General features: G+C 37.2%; 1 protein-coding gene across 2 annotated transcripts in view; it reads left to right on the forward strand.

The window, feature by feature from the left end:
- Positions 1–3,644: 3,644 nt before the first annotated feature.
- LOC143246699 (exostosin-1-like) overlaps positions 3,645–22,873 on the forward strand; it is a 117,090-nt gene continuing 97,861 nt past the window's right edge. Inside the window, exon 1 of one of the 2 annotated variants that reach the window (XM_076493788.1) lies at positions 3,645–4,692. In XM_076493788.1, coding sequence (XP_076349903.1) covers positions 3,794–4,692 — 899 coding nt within the window. In that variant the 5' untranslated portion in view covers positions 3,645–3,793. The remainder of the gene's footprint in view (positions 4,693–22,873) is intronic. The other variant, XM_076493787.1, reaches the window with a different exon arrangement.

Genomic DNA, 22,873 nt, shown 5'->3' on the forward strand with positions numbered 1-22,873 from the left:
AGAAGTAGTTTGGTGTATAAGTCCCCCGTTGTAAAGAAGTAGTTTGGTGTATAAGTCCCCCGCTGTAAAGACGTAGTTTGGTGTATAAGTCCCCCGCTGTAAAGAAGTAGTTTGGTGTATAAGTCCCCCGCTGTAAAAAAGTAGTTTGGTGTATAAGTCCCCCGCTGTAAAGACGTAGTTTGGTGTATAAGTCCCCCGCTGTAAAGAAGTAGTTTGGTGTATAAGTCCCCCGTTGTAAAGAAGTAGTTTGGTGTATAAGTCCCCCGTTGTAAAGAAGTAGTTTGGTGTATAAGTCCCCCGCTGTAAAGAAGTAGTTTGGTGTATAAGTCCCCCGCTGTAAAGAAGTAGTTTGGTGTATAAGTCCCCGCTGTAAAGAAGTAGTTTGGTGTATAAGTCCCCCGTTGTAAAGAAGTAGTTTGGTGTATAAGTCCCCCGTTGTAAAGAAGTAGTTTGGTGTATAAGTCCCCCGCTGTAAAGAAGTAGTTTGGTGTATAAGTCCCCCGTTGTAAAGAAGTAGTTTGGTGTAAAAGTCCCCCGCTGTAAAGAAGTAGTTTGATGGATAAGTCCCCCGTTGTAAAGAAGTAGTTTGGTGTATAAGTCCCCCGTTGTAAAGAAGTAGTTTGGTGTATAAGTCCCCCGTTGTAAAGAAGTAGTTTGGTGTATAAGTCCCCCGCTGTAAAGAAGTAGTTTGGTGTATAAGTCCCCCGTTGTAAAGAAGTAGTTTGGTGTATAAGTCCCCCGCTGGTACAGCGGTAAGTCTATGTATGGATTTACGACGCTACACTCGGGGGTTGGATAACCTTCCGGGGACTCAGCAGACAGTCCATGTAGTTTCGCTATAACAAAACACGCACTTCATCTGTAAATATTTCTCTGAACTTACAACCCTAAAATCCGTTTTTCGACACCCGCGCTTAACAACAAACAAAACTATAAATATTTCAATAGTGACACCGTGCGGGAATATCTTCCCCTATATATGTTTTATAGTTTTTTCCCCACAGTTAAATCATTAGATATCAGGAAAGCACATAAAAAACTTATTATTTTTGTCGAGGGATGTTTAGTATTCGACTTTGATAATGACGTAGTGTAACAAAATGTTTCATCTACCAACTCGTCTTTTTCACCATAAAATCAACCATTAAAAGGGAATCTAATCAACCATAAGGATTGATGGGAACTAAATGTGGGTGGGGTCATATTTCGTGGTTATTTCACTCTACGTATGTCTCGTTATAAAATCAATATCAATTACAAAAATACAATTACAGAGTGATACAGTCCAGAAATGTGTTTTGCATTCTGCAATATGCCAAGCTAGCTTGTTCGGAACAAATAGGCCTAATGTTTTTGTCGAAACTTGTTCTAACGTTGACAATAAAGGCGTTGCTAGGCGCTTAAAAGATTTGGATCTCGGGCCCATAGGCTCGGGAATATTTAGGCCTCAGTTGGACAGTCTATATATATATATAGGCGAGCGAAAACATGTTAAGTCGGAAGATGTTAAGTTAGTGGAAGTGAACGGGCGATATTTTAAAGTAAGTTTCACAGTTTTTTTTGTTTTTTTTGTCAGAGAATGTTTTAAAGAAAATGAACCAATCTATGTTGATTTTAACGTAAAAGACGATTATTTAAAGTTCCACATACAACTGCGGTAACCCAAGGGCTAATGTACGTGAATGTATCACAGATTGTATAGTACGAAACAAGAGTACAGAAAAAAATTATTTATCTTGTCAGTTGAGTTCTAAAGTAGCTTTACTAGTCTGTGTGAACTTTTGACAAGAATAGAGAATTATTTAGAGAGTTAGATACAACTGTAATAATTAATTAATAGTGTAACGAATTTTTGTAAATGCGTCTGACTTGTTTTGAATATATTATTTTAAAACAAGTGGATTATTTGCTGTCTGTTTATTGTGTACATTTATTGCAAACGAGTCACAGACACCTAGTATAAAGAATCCGGCCCTATAAAACTGACAGCAAAACATAGTTCACTAACAATAACCAATAAATTTATTTCTTATCTTATATCGCGTTTTTATATCCACGTTTACTTCTAAGTTGAAGGCTTGATATCATACATAAATTTGGCAACATAAACCTCGAAACTAAATTTAGGTATGATATAAAAATACCATTTAAAGGAAACTTACACAACTGATTAATTTTATTCGATTAATCTCTTTCGATCTTTCTCACACTGGATTCTCAACCATTATTCAATAACTTCTCACTTAGTACTTTACTAATTTCTCAGTCATTAAAAACTAATAGTTCTTTAGTGATTCTCCTATTTATAATGTATTCCAGATGCTTCACACAGATTCCTGAACTGTTGGTCGTTTGCATTAGCGAACGTACTTGATTTTAACGTTATGAAACCTTATAGCAAAAATTAAACAATTAAAATATAGAAAACAATAGATCGGTTATAACTTCTGAAGGTTTACATCTTCCATGAATCAAATCCGAATGAAATGGTCTAATCACTGAACCATACTTTATACTTTAAATGTTTTAAGATTATTCTATGGGTTTTTAATAAATATAGTTTACACCACCATGTTGGTCAACTCTTAAAAGTCTCAGATGGCAATTGCTATATTGGCTCGTTAGAAGTGCATAGGCCTAACAATAGTTTGTTCTATTAACAATTTTGAACTAAGTTGTTCGAGGCCCATAGCCCAAGTTAACGTGTAGAATTATACTCTGACTTTTCTCTTCGTTAAAATACCTTAATTATTATTGGTTTTTCTGTGGGTTAGAATTTAGCTCTTTTAAAATAAACAACTGTATTTTATGGAACAAAATATTGATACTGGTGTGTAAAAACAAAATTAAAAGCTATTTTAAGCATGGCACTTCTACGGAACACGCCCCCAGTGGCACAGCGGCATGTCTGCGGATTTACAACCCTATATACCTCTAGATAGCCCTTTGTGTAGCTTTGTGTTTAACTGGAATCAACAACAGCTTTTGTGACCTGAATCATTTCACGAAGAGCGCCACCTCAAAACGAGATACTTCTTTAAATAAAAATATATAAAACTTACCGATTCTTCATTCCGTTATCTAATTTTGATATCTTTGTCGCTTATGCGGTTTTAAATACATTGTTATAAACATTCTGTCGAATAGCTTATTAATTTCAAACGATCAGGATTTCTGGAAGGTAAAAGATTGCTATATGAATATTATAGTTACGATTAACGTTAAAAAATGTTTAACAGTATATATGAAAAGTCAAAATATACTCTTTTATATAAGTAATATTACGGGAAGTTGAAACCTTTATGAGTAATGATAAAATTGTTGCATAAACAGAGATAAAATTTTAGCTTCTGATATCGAGAATAGAACCCGAGGTTAGGGGGTGAGAGACAAGTATCGTAACCACTAGGCCAAACCGAACTTGGTAAATACTTTATAAAATATCTTTATCATTAATTTACAGATATTATATACAACTTTTATTCCGTTTTAAAATAAACTTTCATTTGTAATTTATTATATGGTACTTTTCACTTCAAATAAAACAGGTAGAATTTAAGTTAGCTACCAAATATCTTATTAAATTCATTGTGACCCCTGTTTAGATTGTGGACTTGTCTAAAGACGCGTGATGGTTCTACGCATGCACAGCGGTTAAGATGGTGACAGTAGAAACTGGAGCTATAGCAGTATAGCCGCATGCTAGCGGCTGTAGTGCGAGAAGGAAGTGGTGGAAGATTTTGGATGAAAGTCGGTAATATGTGACACAACAAAGTAACGGTCTATTTGTTCCATGAAGGCGAAAAAGCGTTACCTGCTAGTTTTATTTAGCTGCGCCTTTCTCATACTATGTTATTTCGGAGGGTATCGGGTTTGGAAAAGCGGCAAGAGCAGAATTAACAGATTAACGCACCCGAAAGATAGACTTCACTATTTGGATATCTTGGAATCATACAGGGAGAAAGACCTTGACTATTCCCCGCGCCTCAACACGAAAGGAAGAAGTGTGAGTGAAGACTCAGTCACGTGTGATATGGACACATGCTTCGACTTCTCTAGATGTGTGGGTGACTTTAAAGTTTTTGTTTATCCCATTCAGGACAGGATATCACCCGTTTATCAAAATATTTTAAATGTTATCCAAGAATCTAGGTTCTATACCGACGACCCTGGCCAAGCTTGTTTGTTTATACTTTCCTTGGACACGCTGGACAGAGACCACCTTAGTCCGGACTATGTGAAGAACATGCAGATAAAATTGGGTCAACAAGCTAAATATTGGAACAATGGTAAGAACCATCTGTTATTTAATCTTTATTCCGGTACGTGGCCTGACTATGCCGAAGACTTGGGTTTCTATGTAGGACAAGCCATGATAGCAAAAGCGAGTTTTTCATTGTCAAAATTTAGGCCACAGTTTGATATATCCATTCCACTTTTTCCAAAAAATCACCCTAAGAAAGGTGGCGAGCGTGGAACTTTGACTTCAAATAATTTCCCTGTGAGAAAAAGATATATATTAGTTTTTAAAGGTAAACGTTATGTGCACGGTATTGGTTCAGAAACCAGGAATTCTCTGTATCACTTGCACAATAATAAAGATATAATCCTAGTGACGACGTGTCGACATGGGAAATCATGGAAACAAATGAAAGACGAACGTTGTGAGGCTGATAATAAAGATTTTGACAGGTGAGGTTAAGATATGAATATTTTAATACTATTGTCAACGTGTTGTTATAAGAATTTTCAGTTTTTGAGTTTCTTCACAGAACTGTGAACTTCATAAGTACCAACATAAATAACATTAATAAAATTATCCTCATGATTCAGGTTAAGTGAAAGTGAGAAGTGAACGTCACTTTTCTTTCATGTTATATGTGTATATAAAGAATTATTTCACAGACTTCTTGAACTGAAACGTTATTTACATATTTAATTATAAAGTGTTGTTTAACTCCGAGATACGTAAAATAATTTGATAAATCAAAATACACGACAACTGATTTTACCTATCAAAGCTTTACCTAATATATTTGAGGTTGATAAACAGATTAAAAACGAAATAAGTGACCAAAGTTTATTTTGTACTGAGGAAACTGATAGATTAAGAAAATAGGTAATCATTATATCTTTGATAGGAGTGATTGATGTGATAGGCTTAACTGGGGGGGAGAGGGGAGTCATAACCTGCTGATCATCGACTGCGTTTTCATGATTACCCAGAATGGAATCTGGAGCAGGAAAACTGCTAATGACCTTTTATTCAATCGGACATGTTCCATGTAATGAATTAGGATCATGTGCTAGATTTAAGTTTACTGTCTTACGGCTCGCTTAAGCCTGCAGGTGTTATTTGGATTCAGAAAAGCGACACCTCACACTTTGAAAGATCCTGGATACGTACTTGATATTCGTTTCTGGCCTTATGAGTTTTAAAATTACTTTATGGTGTTACGACTATTCTCAGTTGTTTGAAATTCTTATATTACGTGATGGTTTGTAATAACTTCAGAGAAGCATATCGTGTTAAGCCTAACATAAATGACTAGCAGTCTACGCTAGTAATATGTATATATTTACACCTTGCGGTATTGCCGGTATGAAAAAATCACCCCGCCAATTAATTTGCTCTGCTTGTTATGTAATTTACGTAAACAATAACGTGATCATCCTTATCATAATTTCAATTTTATAAACTTGTATTCCATACTGACATTTTTTGTCTCAAAGCATGTAGTTCTATTGATAAAAATTAGACTAAACGTGATATTTATTACGTTAATTAGCAGTATTTGAAAGCTAATCATAATTAGCACTCGTTCAGTTTTAAATTGAAGTACCAAATACAAAAATTAAATACCGTTTTCTAGTCCAACCCAAAAACTGGTATGATTTTTTTTTCATTACTATTTCCTGCTTTATCAATGAAACACTGACAAAAGTTATTTAAATTAAGGCTTCGAAATTGAGACATGAACTCTTTAACCGTTCTTTTCTCATGTTGTGAATGGTTTATAAGTAAAACTGGTATGAGTGATGGAGGTTATCGACATGCTTGTCTTTAAACCGGTACGTGATAAGATCAGGACATGCGAATCCATAGTTTATTACTCTGGCTAGTTTTGATGTATTTCCTGTTTCTTCCAGTCAAGATGAAACTTTAGCGTTGTATTCCCATCTCTATAACAACTAATGTTTCATCAACTTCAAGAGCTTTGTTTCTAATAGCTTCTTTTGTGTCGTTTTGGTATGTTTCATCTGTTGATGTTGTTTTATTTTGGTGGCATGTGTCGTCCGCTGGTGTTATTTTCTTCAGAAAAATCTAGTAATAACAGAAGACAAACTCTGAGTATGGAAGATGGATCTGCCAAATAAAAGTGTACTTGAAGAATTAATGTTTTAATTTCAGGTGGTTTAAGTTCAATGTGGGATGTGTAACATGCATTTACTACGTTTACTGTTGGAGACAAGGAAATTATAAACAAAACTGAAATTGTAAACTTAAAGTGACGAAGGATATTAATAAGAAAAACATATGTAGCAACGAACAAATAATTACAAGGGTTGTTATTATAACTGAGTCTCTTTGCACCAAACAAAAAATATTTATGTTAATTGACACAATTACAAATACCAGCTATTTTAGTCTAGTGTTCTACAAGTGATTTGAAACAGCTAGTCAAGTCTATTGGTATTATAAAAATGTAAAAGGTATCTTAGCCAAACATTTTAAAAAGGCTTAACAATAAGTGAGGCCAATTCGTCAGTGCCCAATGAAATTAATGCTTTAAAAAATCACACCCTATGGTTCGCAAAAACATAAGGTGGTATAGGTGTTTAATTTTTATCTATTGGCATTAGTTTATTCACAGTAGTGTATATGTGGCATGTGTATCGATTGAGTATAGTTTTCTAAACTTCAGTTTAGTTTAAATTTATATGGTGTGATCAAATGTTACCAACTAGTTTCTATGGAAGATTATTTTACGAAGAAACTTTATTAAAATATTAGTCGTCCGAAAATAACACCCTCGTGAACAGGAACTAAGCTACGTAGGAAGTCGACTTTATAGGCGAAATTCAACATATGTAAGTTGAGAAACTATCACATGACTCGGCAGAATAGTGCCTCTACAATGTTATTTTTTACTGCATTCAAACACGCACGTACGCACAAATAACCGAAGACGCATAGATATAATTTCTTCCTAGTAGAACTTCGAACAGAAGGGATATTACGGATGAAATGTTGACAGACACATTTTTATCTTTAAATCTAGGTTTTATGCTTATGGACTTTGACGAAAGTTAAGGTTTTGATGCCTAGGGATCATCTCGCTGAATCATCACTGTGTAATACATACGTAAAATTACAAATACTGTACCATATAAATCCGCTACATTTGACTTCGCGTGCTCTTTCTTAACTTTAAGATTATGCTTGTTTACATGAAATTACATCCAAGGCTCCACAATAAACTCTTTGTACTCTGCCCACCACGGGTATCGAAACCCGCTTTCTGGCGATGCGAGTCTGCAGACATGCCGCTGTGTCACTGTAGAATTTGTTTGTTTTCTACACACACAATTAAGAGTAAAGAGTGACTATCTACTTTCGTGAATGTTTTATGCGCTCTCTGAACTGGTATAACTTTTTCGATATTATTCAAGATAATTTATTTTTCAATTTCATCATATATGTTAGTTCAATGTTTATTTAAATAAACTCTACAAAGACTTCTTTCTGTGTTTTCGAAATGCCTTAAATATTGTATAGAACACTTTTTTTGCGTTTATGATTTAATTGAGCGTATTTAGAAACAGCGCTTTGCACTCGTACGTGGACATGAAATCACGAATTTAAATTGTAGTGGTGCCATCTGCTGGTTTATTAGTGAATTTTTTCATCTTGTTTAATATTGTGTGACCTTATATTATAATTGTCGTGGATTACAGCGACAGCAGCACGTCGCCCACACTATCTTTGCACAAAAATTTTATTTTTTGAAAAAAATAGATATCCGAGAAACACAGTTTGGTACACAAACTTGAAAGATAATATTTTAACTGAAATTATTTCTTTGCAGTGAAAGTAGAAAATTAAAATATTGCTTGTTCACCCACACGAGATATCGATTTTTCGAGTTCATATTTTGTTTTCATTCACATATCTACCACAACTTGAATAATAATAAAAGTAAGACAAAATTATTTAGCGGAATATGAGGGCGGGGAAAACAGGTTGTGAAATTTCGTACAATCATGTCAAATATTTAAAGAAGTACTCTATTAGTTTCTCGCCTGTGCTAACTTAATAAAATGCAACGTTTTTTTATCGAACAAGTTATTACCATTTAATGTGCAAATGTTTTGAATATTTTCAGAAATGGTTTTTCTATACTTCTTACTGTATGTCGGAAAATAACATCTTCGTTCGTCTGGTATTTATTGATTCTTAAGACAATTTTGAAAGCAAAATTATGAAAAGCCACTCGAACGTAAATAGCCAACTGTGTTTTAAAAATATTTCAAAGGATTAACACTGTTTATTATTATTTAGGTTAGGTAAAACTAGGATCCGAATTTTTCTTTGCAAAGAAAAACCTGCTAACCCTTATACACGTAGGTTACGGATTTCCACCCACTTCTCCACTAGGTAAACTAGAACCGGTATAACTGACGATGGTATTGTTTATGGAGAATTGTCGTCGTTGAAAGGAATATATTTTAACAATTCGATGTGCTTTTTCAAGAATAACATAGAGTATTGTTAGAGTAAAAGTCTGCCCATAGATACGGGCCTGTTTGTGATGGTTTCTATTAACTCTGCTAGGGGTTTTCTCTTTAGTCGGTTGGATGGGCGAAAAGGTCCGCTCACAGTGACATTTGAATTGTAATGGAAATGCTGTTTAATATATTACTTCTTATAATAATAAATTCACACACGATTAAACTTACTGAAGTTTATTAGTTTTTACGCTTGGAATCATTCTTTTCTTGTCGCAATAATCAGTATTCAGTTTTAGCTTCTTTTCAATATCTTTCCGAATATAGAAACCTCAAGTTATAGCCTTTGCATTGCGCATGAAATAAACATAGTTCATATGATTCCGGTGGTTAGGGTACATGCCTTGCCACCTGCGGATTGCGGGTTCGAGTCTCGTTACCGAATATGTTCACCCTTTCATCTGAGGGACATTCTAATGTCACAGCCAATCCCACTTTTCATGGACAGGTGGTTAGGGTGCCCAACTGTTAGGATCACACTAAACATGCTCGCCCTTTTAGCTGTGAAGGGTGTTACGTTGTCTCGGTCAACCCCACTATTCGTTGATACAAATTAGCCCAAGAGTTGGCTGTGGGTGGTGATACTAGCTGCTTTCCCTCTAGTCTTACACTGCTAAATTAGGGACGGCTAGCGCAGATAGCCCTCGTGTAGCTTTGCGCGAAATTCAAAATTAAACAAACAAACAAAGACTGGCGGTGATAATGTCGATTATCCTCTTTCTGTTGAGTCTCTCTCTCCTAAATTAGGAACGGCTGCCGCAGATAGCCCTCAAATAATCTTGCGCGAAATTTGACAAAACAAACAAGCATTGATTCTACTAAACCAAACGTCGTAAGCTTTCTGTTTGTTTGTTTTTTTTGCTACTTACAATAAATTACAGAAAAGATACTTGTAAGAACGGGCTAGACCAAAGAATTGTCAGCTGTGTTTATTACATGTCGCTTCCGTAAATCTTCTGTTTACAGGAATGTAGTGTAAGGTGCAGAAAATGTAGGCTCTGTAATCGTAACACCCTGGTGTTTTAAAAATAACTGCCATACGTTCCTCTGTTTTCAAACCAACATTGAATGAAAGTGAATTATGGAATCGATACCTTATATATAGGAGTTATCTGTTGATGGCTGTTCTAACTTTTAGCTAAGCTCTATAGAAAGTATGTCAATTTCCAGCTACCTGGGGGTTCAGACATAAAAACCAGTTGATTGTTCAGTATCAGGCACAAAGCTACACGATGAGCCATCTGTGCTCTGCCTATCATGGGTATCGAAACCCGATTGCTTGCGCTGTGATTCCGCACACATATCGCTGTGCCACTGGGGGGGTCGTACTGTTTGTTTGTTTGTTTGTTTTGGAATTTCGCACAAAGCTACTCGAGGGCTATCTGTGCTAGCCGTCCCTAATTTAGCAGTGTAGGACTAGAAGGAAGGCAGCTAGTTATCAACACTCACCCGCCAACTCTTGGGCTACTCTTTTACCAACGAATGGTGGGATTGACTTTCACATTATAACGACCCCACGGCTGAAAGGGCGAACATGTTTGGTGTGATGGGGATTCGGACCCGCGACCCTCAGATTACGAGTCGAACTCCTGAACCCACCTGGCCATGTCGGGCCCTGGGGGGGGGGTCGTAAAAAACAGCCAGTACAGAGATCCGAAATACTTGGGACACTAAGACATTATCTCAAATTGATATCGGTGATAAAAACAATTATAAAATATTTCATATAGTTTTCTATTTAATATAATTTTTATTGTATGGTTGAATTACATTGCAGAATGTTTCGCAATCTGAGGGTCGCGTGTTCGAATCTCCTTCCCACCAAACATGCTCGCCCCTTCAGACCTGGGAACGTTGTAATATTACGATGGATCCCACTATTCGTTGTTAAAGAGTAGTCCAAGAACTGGCGGCGGGTGGTGTTCATTACTTAGTTGCTAAATTAGGGACGGCTTGTGCATATAGCTCTCGTGTAGAATTGCACGGAATTCAAAACAAAGAAACCGCTTTTCAAATATGTGCTTAGAGGAAAGAGGTCCTGACCCTCCCTAGTCTGTAAGACCAAAATCCCAACAATTGGAATAATAATATATGTTTATTTATGACATAACTATGTCGCCCCATGATGTTTTTATCGGGACCATTTTTTGTTTTGTTTTTAACGTTTAACTAACTGTCATATGAGCTGTAGTTCTGACAAAGAAAACCGTGGATCTGTAACTTTATTCAATATATGAGTTACCAACAATTTATTTTTACAGAACTCTTCACTGAAGTATGACAGCAAACCCTTTTAAGCTACACAAGGGCAACCTACACACAGCCCTCCATAATTTTGAAGTGATAGATTAGAGTGAAAGCAGCTAGTCAGAAATCTCCACTGCCATCTCTTTGGCTTTTCTTGTCTCATAGAACGGTGGGATTTGACTGTCTCTCTTATAACGCACTCTTGTCCCACCCCAAAACTTTTGAGCGTATTTTTCTTCATAGGATGTATTTATTTTCCAGAGAGGAACTGATATTTAGAGAAACAGAGTAAATACAACGTTCCTAACTAACGCTAGGTGATTTGTAAATTTAACAACGCGAAGTTAAATGTACCCGTCTGTTGTATATAATAATAACTACTGGTTAATGTAAGTTTACGTTTCGTCTAACTTGTAGCAAGTTTCCGCGATTAAACGCGTATAAATTGTTTAAAGAAATAATTAATGAAATTATGTGATCTATAATTACAATCGTATTGATTTCTGCTGTATAGTAGCTGAGCACAGACGCAGAGAAGAATGTCTTTTATACGCAGGTTGCTGTCGAAACCTAACAATGAAATTCAAAATTTGAAACCGATACTCGCTTCGTAAATTATAATTTTTTTTTTCGATAATTCTTTAACGGGAATTCTTCACGTTAAGCAACTGAAGTTTTATATTCTTAAAACGGCTGGTGTGGGTATTAAAATTTTAATTAAAATAAAGTATAGAACAACGTTTTGACCTTCTTAGGTCATCTTCAGGTTAACAAAGAGAGCTTGCAACTGACCGTGTAGTGGTGGGCGTGAGGTTCAATTGATCGCTTGAGATTCAGTCTGTCTCATGAAAGTGTTGGCTAGAACTGATGACAGGGGATTTCCAACACTTAAGACATGTATTTGTAAGTAGTTTTGGTCATTGAACGTAAAGTTAGTTTTGTCGGTACTGATTTCCATGAGTTGTTAATCGATTGCTGGGGATGTGTATTAATAAGTTGGGATATATAGTTCTGAGACTAACTCATTCTTAGCTGATAAATCACTGAGGTGAAAATTGTAAGGATCTCAGCAAAATTACCGACGCATGCTCAGTTGATTTGTAGCTAATGTGATATACAGGTTCCTAAAGCGCATGCTCATTTGATCTGTGGTCAGAATGTCGTGATATACAGCATCATATAACAAATGCTCAGTTGAGTTAGAGCTGTAATGTTTTGATATACAGTATTCTACAGCGCATGCTCAGTTTACCTATGACTATAATGCTGTGCGATACACAGCATCCTATTGTTGAAACAAATATATGTGAACAGACGATAAAATAATGGGTTCGATTCCCCTCTGTAGCTTTGCTATAAGAAAGACATGAACACCTTCGGAATATATTGAAAATTAATCACTAAAGTTTTCTCTGTGTGACAAACGTCACAACTCATTGTGTAGCGTTTCTTTAGATTGCAGCATTAAAAGCGACGAATAACAACTACTTATCTCCCCTTAGTGTTCGTGGACGATTTTTGACGTATGTAATAAGGTATTTGCTTTACGTATAACGTTTCGCTGGAAGACAGCACAAAAGCAACACTTTTCATCAGATCTCAGAGATCGGTTTCGAGTGACTGTCATTCAGTTTAGGAGAGAATACAGATGACGACGAGCTTCACGTGTGAACATCTGAGTTTAGATTAAGATGTGTTTGTTTGTAGTGTTGGAGGGTGAGGAGTTAGTAAAGAAAAGAACGAAGAATGAAAGAATTCCTGTTAAGAATTTTGGTTTTGGATTTGAGTGAACGAAAAGATTTGGGTTTAGAAATTGATAAATATGATGGAAGAGTATCATAAGCTTTCTTGACGATAAAGGTTGAATATCGGGGGTGGTGGTCTTGGATAAAGGTTGAATATCGGGGGTGGTGGTCTTGGATAAAGATTGAATATTGGGGGTGATGGTCTTGGATAAAGGTTGAATATCGGGGGTGGTGGTCTTGGATAAAGGTTGAATATTGGGGGTGATGGTCTTGGGTTGGGATCGATAGGATGATTTTTAGGAGAGGGAAGGATAGAGATCAAATTATGAAAGACAATAATATTAGACACAGATTGTTAAACATCCTCTCCAGATATTAGAGAGCACTGATTGTTAAACACCCTTTCCAGATATTAGAAAGCACAGATTGTTAAACACCCTCTCCAGGTGTTAGAGAGCACAGGTTGTTAAACACCCTCTCCAGATATTATAGAGCGCAGATTGTTAAACACCCTCTCCAGATATTAGAGAGCATAAGTTGTTAAACACCCTCTCCAGGTATTAGAGAGCACAGATTGTTAAACACCCTCTCCAGATAAAGCGTTGGTTCTCAAAGTGTGGTCTCAGGCCCTCTGGTGGTCGGTAATGGTTTGAAGTTGGTCAAACAACGCTGCTATTCGTGTCATTAAATCTTGTTTTTGTTTCGTTGCTAATCGAAAGTGGGTGGAGCACGGCTGATAGATGGTCTGTCACCGAAACGGTGTAAGAACTCCTACTGTATCTTCCTTGTGGATGTTTAAACACAAACTGTCTTCCTAACCATAATTTAATTCTCCGATTGTTACGTCTGTGTAGTTGTAATCATGGGGTATTTAACTAGTAAGTGCGATCTTCTGTTTCAGTAGTCTTATGAAAGTGTCGGTAACGAAGTGTTCTTTATGATGTGTCGCCATTTTCACAAAACAAAAGTGTACTAAAAAGTGCCCTTGTAGAATGAATGAATACATGGCATGATAAATATTATTATAGTATTGAGTTTAACGCCCTTTCACAGTATTTCCGTGTGGGTTTTAAGAATGATGATAACTATTGTTCTATAAAATAAAGAAAGTAAAAGCAGTTTTGGCTCTTGTGGTACAATTAACAGGTTTGTACTCGTACGTAAAACATGGTCGGGTTAGCGATGTTTACCTTAGAAGACAGCTTCCACGATGAGTTACACTTTACTATTGGTGTTGTACCTCGGGCGGTAACCCACCACCATGATTCATCAGTGCTGGTGTGGGATAGGGGATGGAAACGTAGCCGGTCGCTGGCCGCTAAATAGGAAGGGAAATCCAGGATTGTTACTACCTCCATCTGGTTTACTTTAAGTGCCCGTGTTATTACTATCCGTCTATCCTGTTAGCTGTGTAGGAAATCACATTTTCTGTTTTGGGTTTAGCTGTGATCGTAACCACAAACAAATATAACGTTAACAAATTTATAGCAGGTTGACTGAAGGAAAGATTTTTACGAGTTTCCAGTAGTTCATAAGAGTGTAGAATGTAGTTGGTGACCGACCAGCTGCGACGATCCACGAATTTCTAAAGGAATGTAACAGTAGTTAGACTAACATAAATAGTGTTTGGTTGTTTCAACCAGAACACCACACGTGTCCTAACCCTTAAACAGCGGGAATGTTTTTGGTAACAGCACCAGTTGATGGTGACTGTGCTGTTTAAGGGTTAAACGGCTCTGTCAGATTACTTTGTATAACCGCCTCTGATTCAGAACCACCAACGAAACTGAGGGAATTCTAATAAAATGTACTCGCCGCCTAACTCGGTGTTCTTTACCATCTACTAATAAATTTTCGCAGTGACGTTTGTAACCATAGTTACATGTGGCTGGCAGCTTAGCTACGCCACATCTGTTACCATAGCGTTCCATCTGATCGTAATAACTGGAATTAGGACGATTATTTCACTGTAGGTTGGTACTGTGTACGTCCCTCAGGTTTAACTGTATAAAGTAAGTTATACAGTTTGATCTACAGTGTAAGTTATACAGTTTGATCTACAGTGTAAGTTATACAGGTTGATCTACAGTGTAAGTTATACAGTTTGATCTACAATGTAAGTTATACAGTTTGATCTACAGTGTAAGTTATACAGTTTGATCTACAGTGTAAGTTATACAGTTTGATCTACAGTGTAAGTTATACAGTTTGATCTACAATGTAAGTTATAAAGTTTCACACACATTCTACCCTCAACATGTTACTGAGATGAGTGTTTCACACACATTCTACCCTCAACATGTTACTGAGATGAGTGTTTCACACACATTCTACCCTCAACATGTTACTGAGTAGAGTGTTTCACACACATTCTACCCTCAACATGTTACTGAGTTGAGTGTTTCACACACATTCTACCCTCAACATGTTACTGAGTAGAGTTTCACACACATTCTACCCTCAACATGTTACTGAGTACAGTGTTTCACACACATTCTACTCTCAACATGTTACTGAGTAGTGTTTCACACACATTCTACCCTCAACATGTTACTGAGTTTAGTGTTTCACACACATTCTATCCTCAACATGTTACTGAGTAGAGTGTTTCACACACATTCTACCCTCAACATGTTACTGAGTAGAGTGTTTCACACACATTCTACCCTCAACATGTTACTGAGTAGAGTGTTTCACACACATTCTACCCTCAACATGTTACTGAGTTGAGTGTTGCACATACATTCTACCCTCAACATGTTGCTGAGTAGAGTGTTTCACACACATTCTACCCTCAACATGTTACTGAGTAGAGTGTTTCACACACATTCTACCCTCAACAGGTTACTGAGTTGAGTGTTTCACACACATTATACCCTCAACATGTTACTGAGTTGAGTGTTTCACACACATTCTACCCTCAACATGTTACTGAGTTGAGTGTTTCACATACATTCTACCCTCAACATGTTACTGAGTTGAGTGTTTCACACACATTCTACCCTCAACATGTTACTGAGTAGAGTGTTTCACACACATTCTACCCTCAACATGTTACTGAGTAGAGTGTTTCACACACATTCTACCCTCAACATGTTACTGAGTAGAGTGTTTCACACACATTCTACCCTCAACATGTTACTGAGTTGAGTGTTTCACAGACATTCTACACTCAACATGTTACTGAGTTGAGTGTTTCACACACATTCTACCCTCAACATGTTACTGAGTTGAGTGTTTCACACACATTCTACCCTCAACATGTTACTGAGTAGAGTGTTTCACACACATTCTACCCTCAACATGTTACTGAGTTGAGTGTTTCACATACATTCTACCCTCAACATGTTACTGAGTAGAGTGTTTCACACACATTCTACCCTCAACATGTTACTGAGTTGAGTGTTTCACATACATTCTACCCTCAACATGTTACTGAGTTGAGTGTTTCACACACATTCTACCCTCAACATGTTACTGAGTAGAGTGTTTCACACACATTCTACCCTCAACATGTTACTGAGTTGAGTGTTTCACATACATTCTACCCTCAACATGTTACTGAGTTGAGTGTTTCACACACATTCTACCCTCAACATGTTACTGAGTTGAGTGTTTCACACACATTCTACCCTCAACATGTTACTGAGTAGAGTGTTTCACACACATTCTACCCTCAACATGTTACTGAGTTGAGTGTTTCACACACATTCTACCCTCAACATGTTACTGAGTAGAGTGTTTCACACACATTCTACCCTCAAGATGTTACTGAGTAGAGTGTTTCACACACATTCTACCCTCAACATGTTACTGAGTAGAGTGTTTCACATACATTATATTCTCAACATGTTACTGAGTAGAGTGTTTCACATACATTATATTCTCAACATGTTACTGAGTTGAGTGTTTCACACACATTCTACCCTCAACATGTTACTGAGTAGAGTGTTTCACACACATTCTACCCTCAACATGTTACTGAGTAGAGTGTTTCACATACATTATATTCTCAACATGTTACTGAGTTGAGTGTTTCACACACATTCTACCCTCAACATGTTACTGAGTTGAGTGTTTCACATACATTCTACTCTCAACATGTTACTGAGTTGAGTGTTTCACATACATTATATTCTCAACATGTTACTGAGTTGAGTGTTTCACACACATTCTACCCTCAACATGTTACTGAGTTGAGTGTTTCACATACATTCTACCCTCAACATGTTACTGAGTTGAGTGTTTCGCATACATTCTACCCTCAACATGTTACTGAGTTGAGTGTTTCACACACATTCTACCCTCAACATGTTACTGAATAGAGTGTTTCACACACATTCTACCCTCAACATGTTACTGAGTTGAGTGTTTCACATACATTCTACCCTCAACATGTTACTGAGTTGAGTGATTCACACACATTCTACCCTCAACATGTTACTGAGTAGAGTGTTTCACACACATTCTACCCTCAACATGTTACTGAGTTGAGTGTTTCACATACATTCTACCCTCAACATGTTACTGAGTTGAGTGTTTCACACACATTCTACCCTCAACATGTTACTGAGTAGAGTGTTTCACACACATTCTACCCTCAACATGTTACTGAGTAGAGTGTTTCACATACATTATATTCTCAACATGTTACTGAGTTGAGTGTTTCACACACATTCTACCCTCAACATGTTACTGAGTTGAGTGTTTCACATACATTCTACCCTCAACATGTTACTGAGTTGAGTGTTTCACATACATTCTACCCTCAACATGTTACTGAGTTGAGTGTTTCACACACATTCTACCCTCAACATGTTACTGAGTAGAGTGTTTCACACACATTCTACCCTCAACATGTTACTGAGTAGAGTGTTTCACATACATTATATTCTCAACATGTTACTGAGTTGAGTGTTTCACACACATTATACCCTCAACATGTTACTGAGTTGAGTGTTTCACATACATTCTACCCTCAACATGTTACTGAGTAGAGTGTTTCACATACATTCTACCCTCAACATGTTACTGAGTTGAGTGTTTCACACACATTCTACCCTCAACATGTTACTGAGTAGACTGTTTCACACACATTCTACCCTCAACATGTTACTGAGTTGAGTGTTTCACATACATTCTACCCTCAACATGTTACTGAGTTGAGTGTTTCACACACATTCTACCCTCAACATGTTACTGAGTTGAGTGTTTCACACACATTCTACCCTCAACATGTTACTGAGTAGAGTGTTTCACACACATTCTACCCTCAACATGTTACTGAGTTGAGTGTTTCACACACATTCTACCCTCAACATGTTACTGAGTAGAGTGTTTCACACACATTCTACCCTCAAGATGTTACTGAGTAGAGTGTTTCACACACATTCTACCCTCAACATGTTACTGAGTAGAGTGTTTCACACACATTCTACCCTCAACATGTTACTGAGTAGAGTGTTTCACACACATTCTACCCTCAACATGTTACTGAGTTGAGTGTTTCACATACATTCTACCCTCAACATGTTACTGAGTTGAGTGTTTCACACACATTCTACCCTCAACATGTTTTTGAGTAGAGTGTTTCACACACATTCTACCCTCAACATGTTACTGAGTAGAGTGTTTCACATACATTATATTCTCAACATGTTACTGAGTTGAGTGTTTCACACACATTCTACCCTCAACATGTTACTGAGTTGAGTGTTTCACATACATTCTACCCTCAACATGTTACTGAGTTGAGTGTTTCACATACATTCTACCCTCAACATGTTACTGAGTTGAGTGTTTCACACACATTCTACCCTCAACATGTTACTGAGTAGAGTGTTTCACACACATTCTACCCTCAACATGTTACTTAGTAGAGTGTTTCACATACATTATATTCTCAACATGTTACTGAGTTGAGTGTTTCACACACATTCTACCCTCAACATGTTACTGAGTTGAGTGTTTCACATACATTCTACCCTCAACATGTTACTCAGTTGAGTGTTTCACATACATTCTACCCTCAACATGTTACTGAGTTGAGTGTTTCACACACATTCTACCCTCAACATGTTACTGAGTAGAGTGTTTCACACACATTCTACCCTCAACATGTTACTGAGTTGAGTGTTTCACATACATTCTACCCTCAACATGTTACTGAGTTGAGTGATTCACACACATTCTACCCCCAACATGTTACTGAGTTGAGTGTTTCACACACATTCTACCCTCAACATGTTACTGAGTTGAGTGTTTCACACACATTCTACCCTCAACATGTTACTGAGTAGAGTGTTTCACACACATTCTACCCTCAACATGTTACTGAGTAGAGTGTTTCACACACATTCTACCCTCAAGATGTTACTGAGTAGAGTGTTTCACACACATTCTACCCTCAACATGTTACTGAGTAGAGTGTTTCACACACATTCTACCCTCAACATGTTACTGAGTAGAGTGTTTCACACACATTCTACCCTCAACATGTTACTGAGTTGAGTGTTTCACATACATTCTACCCTCAACATGTTACTGAGTTGAGTGTTTCACACACATTCTACCCTCAACATGTTACTGAGTAGAGTGTTTCACACACATTCTACCCTCAACATGTTACTGAGTAGAGTGTTTCACATACATTATATTCTCAACATGTTACTGAGTTGAGTGTTTCACACACATTCTACCCTCAACATGTTACTGAGTTGAGTGTTTCACATACATTCTACCCTCAACATGTTACTGAGTTGAGTGTTTCACATACATTCTACCCTCAACATGTTACTGAGTTGAGTGTTTCACACACATTCTACCCTCAACATGTTACTGAGTAGAGTGTTTCACACACATTCTACCCTCAACATGTTACTTAGTAGAGTGTTTCACATACATTATATTCTCAACATGTTACTGAGTTGAGTGTTTCACACACATTCTACCCTCAACATGTTACTGAGTTGAGTGTTTCACATACATTCTACCCTCAACATGTTACTGAGTTGAGTGTTTCACATACATTCTACCCTCAACATGTTACTGAGTTGAGTGTTTCACACACATTCTACCCTCAACATGTTACTGAGTAGAGTGTTTCACACACATTCTACCCTCAACATGTTACTGAGTTGAGTGTTTCACATACATTCTACCCTCAACATGTTACTGAGTTGAGTGATTCACACACATTCTACCCCCAACATGTTACTGAGTTGAGTGTTTCACACACATTCTACCCTCAACATGTTACTGAGTTGAGTGTTTCACACACATTCTACCCTCAACATGTTACTGAGTAGAGTGTTTCACACACATTCTACCCTCAACATGTTACTGAGTAGAGTGTTTCACACACATTCTACCCTCAAGATGTTACTGAGTAGAGTGTTTCACACACATTCTACCCTCAACATGTTACTGAGTAGAGTGTTTCACACACATTCTACCCTCAACATGTTACTGAGTAGAGTGTTTCACACACATTCTACCCTCAACATGTTACTGAGTTGAGTGTTTCACATACATTCTACCCTCAACATGTTACTGAGTTGAGTGTTTCACACACATTCTACCCTCAACATGTTACTGAGTAGAGTGTTTCACACACATTCTACCCTCAACATGTTACTGAGTAGAGTGTTTCACATACATTATATTCTCAACATGTTACTGAGTTGAGTGTTTCACACACATTCTACCCTCAACATGTTACTGAGTTGAGTGTTTCACATACATTCTACCCTCAACATGTTACTGAGTTGAGTGTTTCACATACATTATATTCTCAACATGTTACTGAGTTGAGTGTTTCACACACATTCTACCCTCAACATGTTACTGAGTTGAGTGTTTCACATACATTCTACCCTCAACATGTTACTGAGTTGAGTGTTTCGCATACATTCTACCCTCAACATGTTACTGAGTTGAGTGTTTCACACACATTCTACCCTCAACATGTTACTGAATAGAGTGTTTCACACACATTCTACCCTCAACATGTTACTGAGTTGAGTGTTTCACATACATTCTACCCTCAACATGTTACTGAGTTGAGTGATTCACACACATTCTACCCTCAACATGTTACTGAGTAGAGTGTTTCACACACATTCTACCCTCAACATGTTACTGAGTTGAGTGTTTCACATACATTCTACCCTCAACATGTTACTGAGTTGAGTGTTTCACACACATTCTACCCTCAACATGTTACTGAGTAGAGTGTTTCACACACATTCTACCCTCAACATGTTACTGAGTAGAGTGTTTCACATTCATTATATTCTCAACATGTTACTGAGTTTAGTGTTTCACACACATTCTACCCTCAACATGTTACTGAGTTGAGTGTTTCACATACATTCTACCCTCAACATGTTACTGAGTTGAGTGTTTCACACACATTCTACCCTCAACATGTTACTGAGTAGAGTGTTTCACACACATTCTACCCTCAACATGTTACTGAGTAGAGTGTTTCACATACATTATATTCTCAACATGTTACTGAGTTGAGTGTTTCACACACATTATACCCTCAACATGTTACTGAGTTGAGTGTTTCACATACATTCTACCCTCAACATGTTACTGAGTAGAGTGTTTCACATACATTCTACCCTCAACATGTTACTGAGTTGAGTGTTTCACACACATTCTACCCTCAACATGTTACTGAGTAGAGTGTTTCACACACATTCTACCCTCAACATGTTACTGAGTTGAGTGTTTCACATACATTCTACCCTCAACATGTTACTGAGTTGAGTGTTTCACACACATTCTACCCTCAACATGTTACTGAGTTGAGTGTTTCACACACATTCTACCCTCAACATGTTACTGAGTAGAGTGTTTCACACACATTCTACCCTCAACATGTTACTGAGTTGAGTGTTTCACACACATTCTACCCTCAACATGTTACTGAGTAGAGTGTTTCACACACATTCTACCCTCAACATGTTACTGAGTAGAGTGTTTCACACACATTCTACCCTCAACATGTTACTGAGTAGAGTGTTTCACACACATTCTACCCTCAACATGTTACTGAGTAGAGTGTTTCACACACATTCTACCCTTATCATGTTACTGAGTTGAGTGTTTCACATACATTCTACCCTCAACATGTTACTGAGTTGAGTGTTTCACACACATTCTACCCTCAACATGTTTTTGAGTAGAGTGTTTCACACACATTCTACCCTCAACATGTTACTGAGTAGAGTGTTTCACATACATTATATTCTCAACATGTTACTGAGTTGAGTGTTTCACACACATTCTACCCTCAACATGTTACTGAGTTGAGTGTTTCACATACATTCTACCCTCAACATGTTACTGAGTTGAGTGTTTCACATACATTCTACCCTCAACATGTTACTGAGTTGAGTGTTTCACACACATTCTACCCTCAACATGTTACTGAGTAGAGTGTTTCACACACATTCTACCCTCAACATGTTACTTAGTAGAGTGTTTCACATACATTATATTCTCAACATGTTACTGAGTTGAGTGTTTCACACACATTCTACCCTCAACATGTTACTGAGTTGAGTGTTTCACATACATTCTACCCTCAACATGTTACTGAGTTGAGTGTTTCACATACATTCTACCCTCAACATGTTACTGAGTTGAGTGTTTCACACACATTCTACCCTCAACATGTTACTGAGTAGAGTGTTTCACACACATTCTACCCTCAACATGTTACTGAGTTGAGTGTTTCACATACATTCTACCCTCAACATGTTACTGAGTTGAGTGATTCACACACATTCTACCCCAACATGTTACTGAGTTGAGTGTTTCACACACATTCTACCCTCAACATGTTACTGAGTTGAGTGTTTCACACACATTCTACCCTCAACATGTTACTGAGTAGAGTGTTTCACACACATTCTACCCTCAACATGTTACTGAGTAGAGTGTTTCACACACATTCTACCCTCAACATGTTACTGAGTTGAGTGTTTCACATACATTCTCCCCTCAACATGTTACTGAGTTGAGTGTTTCACACACATTCTACCCTCAACATGTTACTGAGTTGAGTGTTTCACACA

The sequence above is a fragment of the Tachypleus tridentatus genome, chromosome 3 (assembly GCF_004210375.1).
Source record: "Tachypleus tridentatus isolate NWPU-2018 chromosome 3, ASM421037v1, whole genome shotgun sequence".
NCBI lineage: Eukaryota > Metazoa > Arthropoda > Merostomata > Xiphosura > Limulidae > Tachypleus > Tachypleus tridentatus.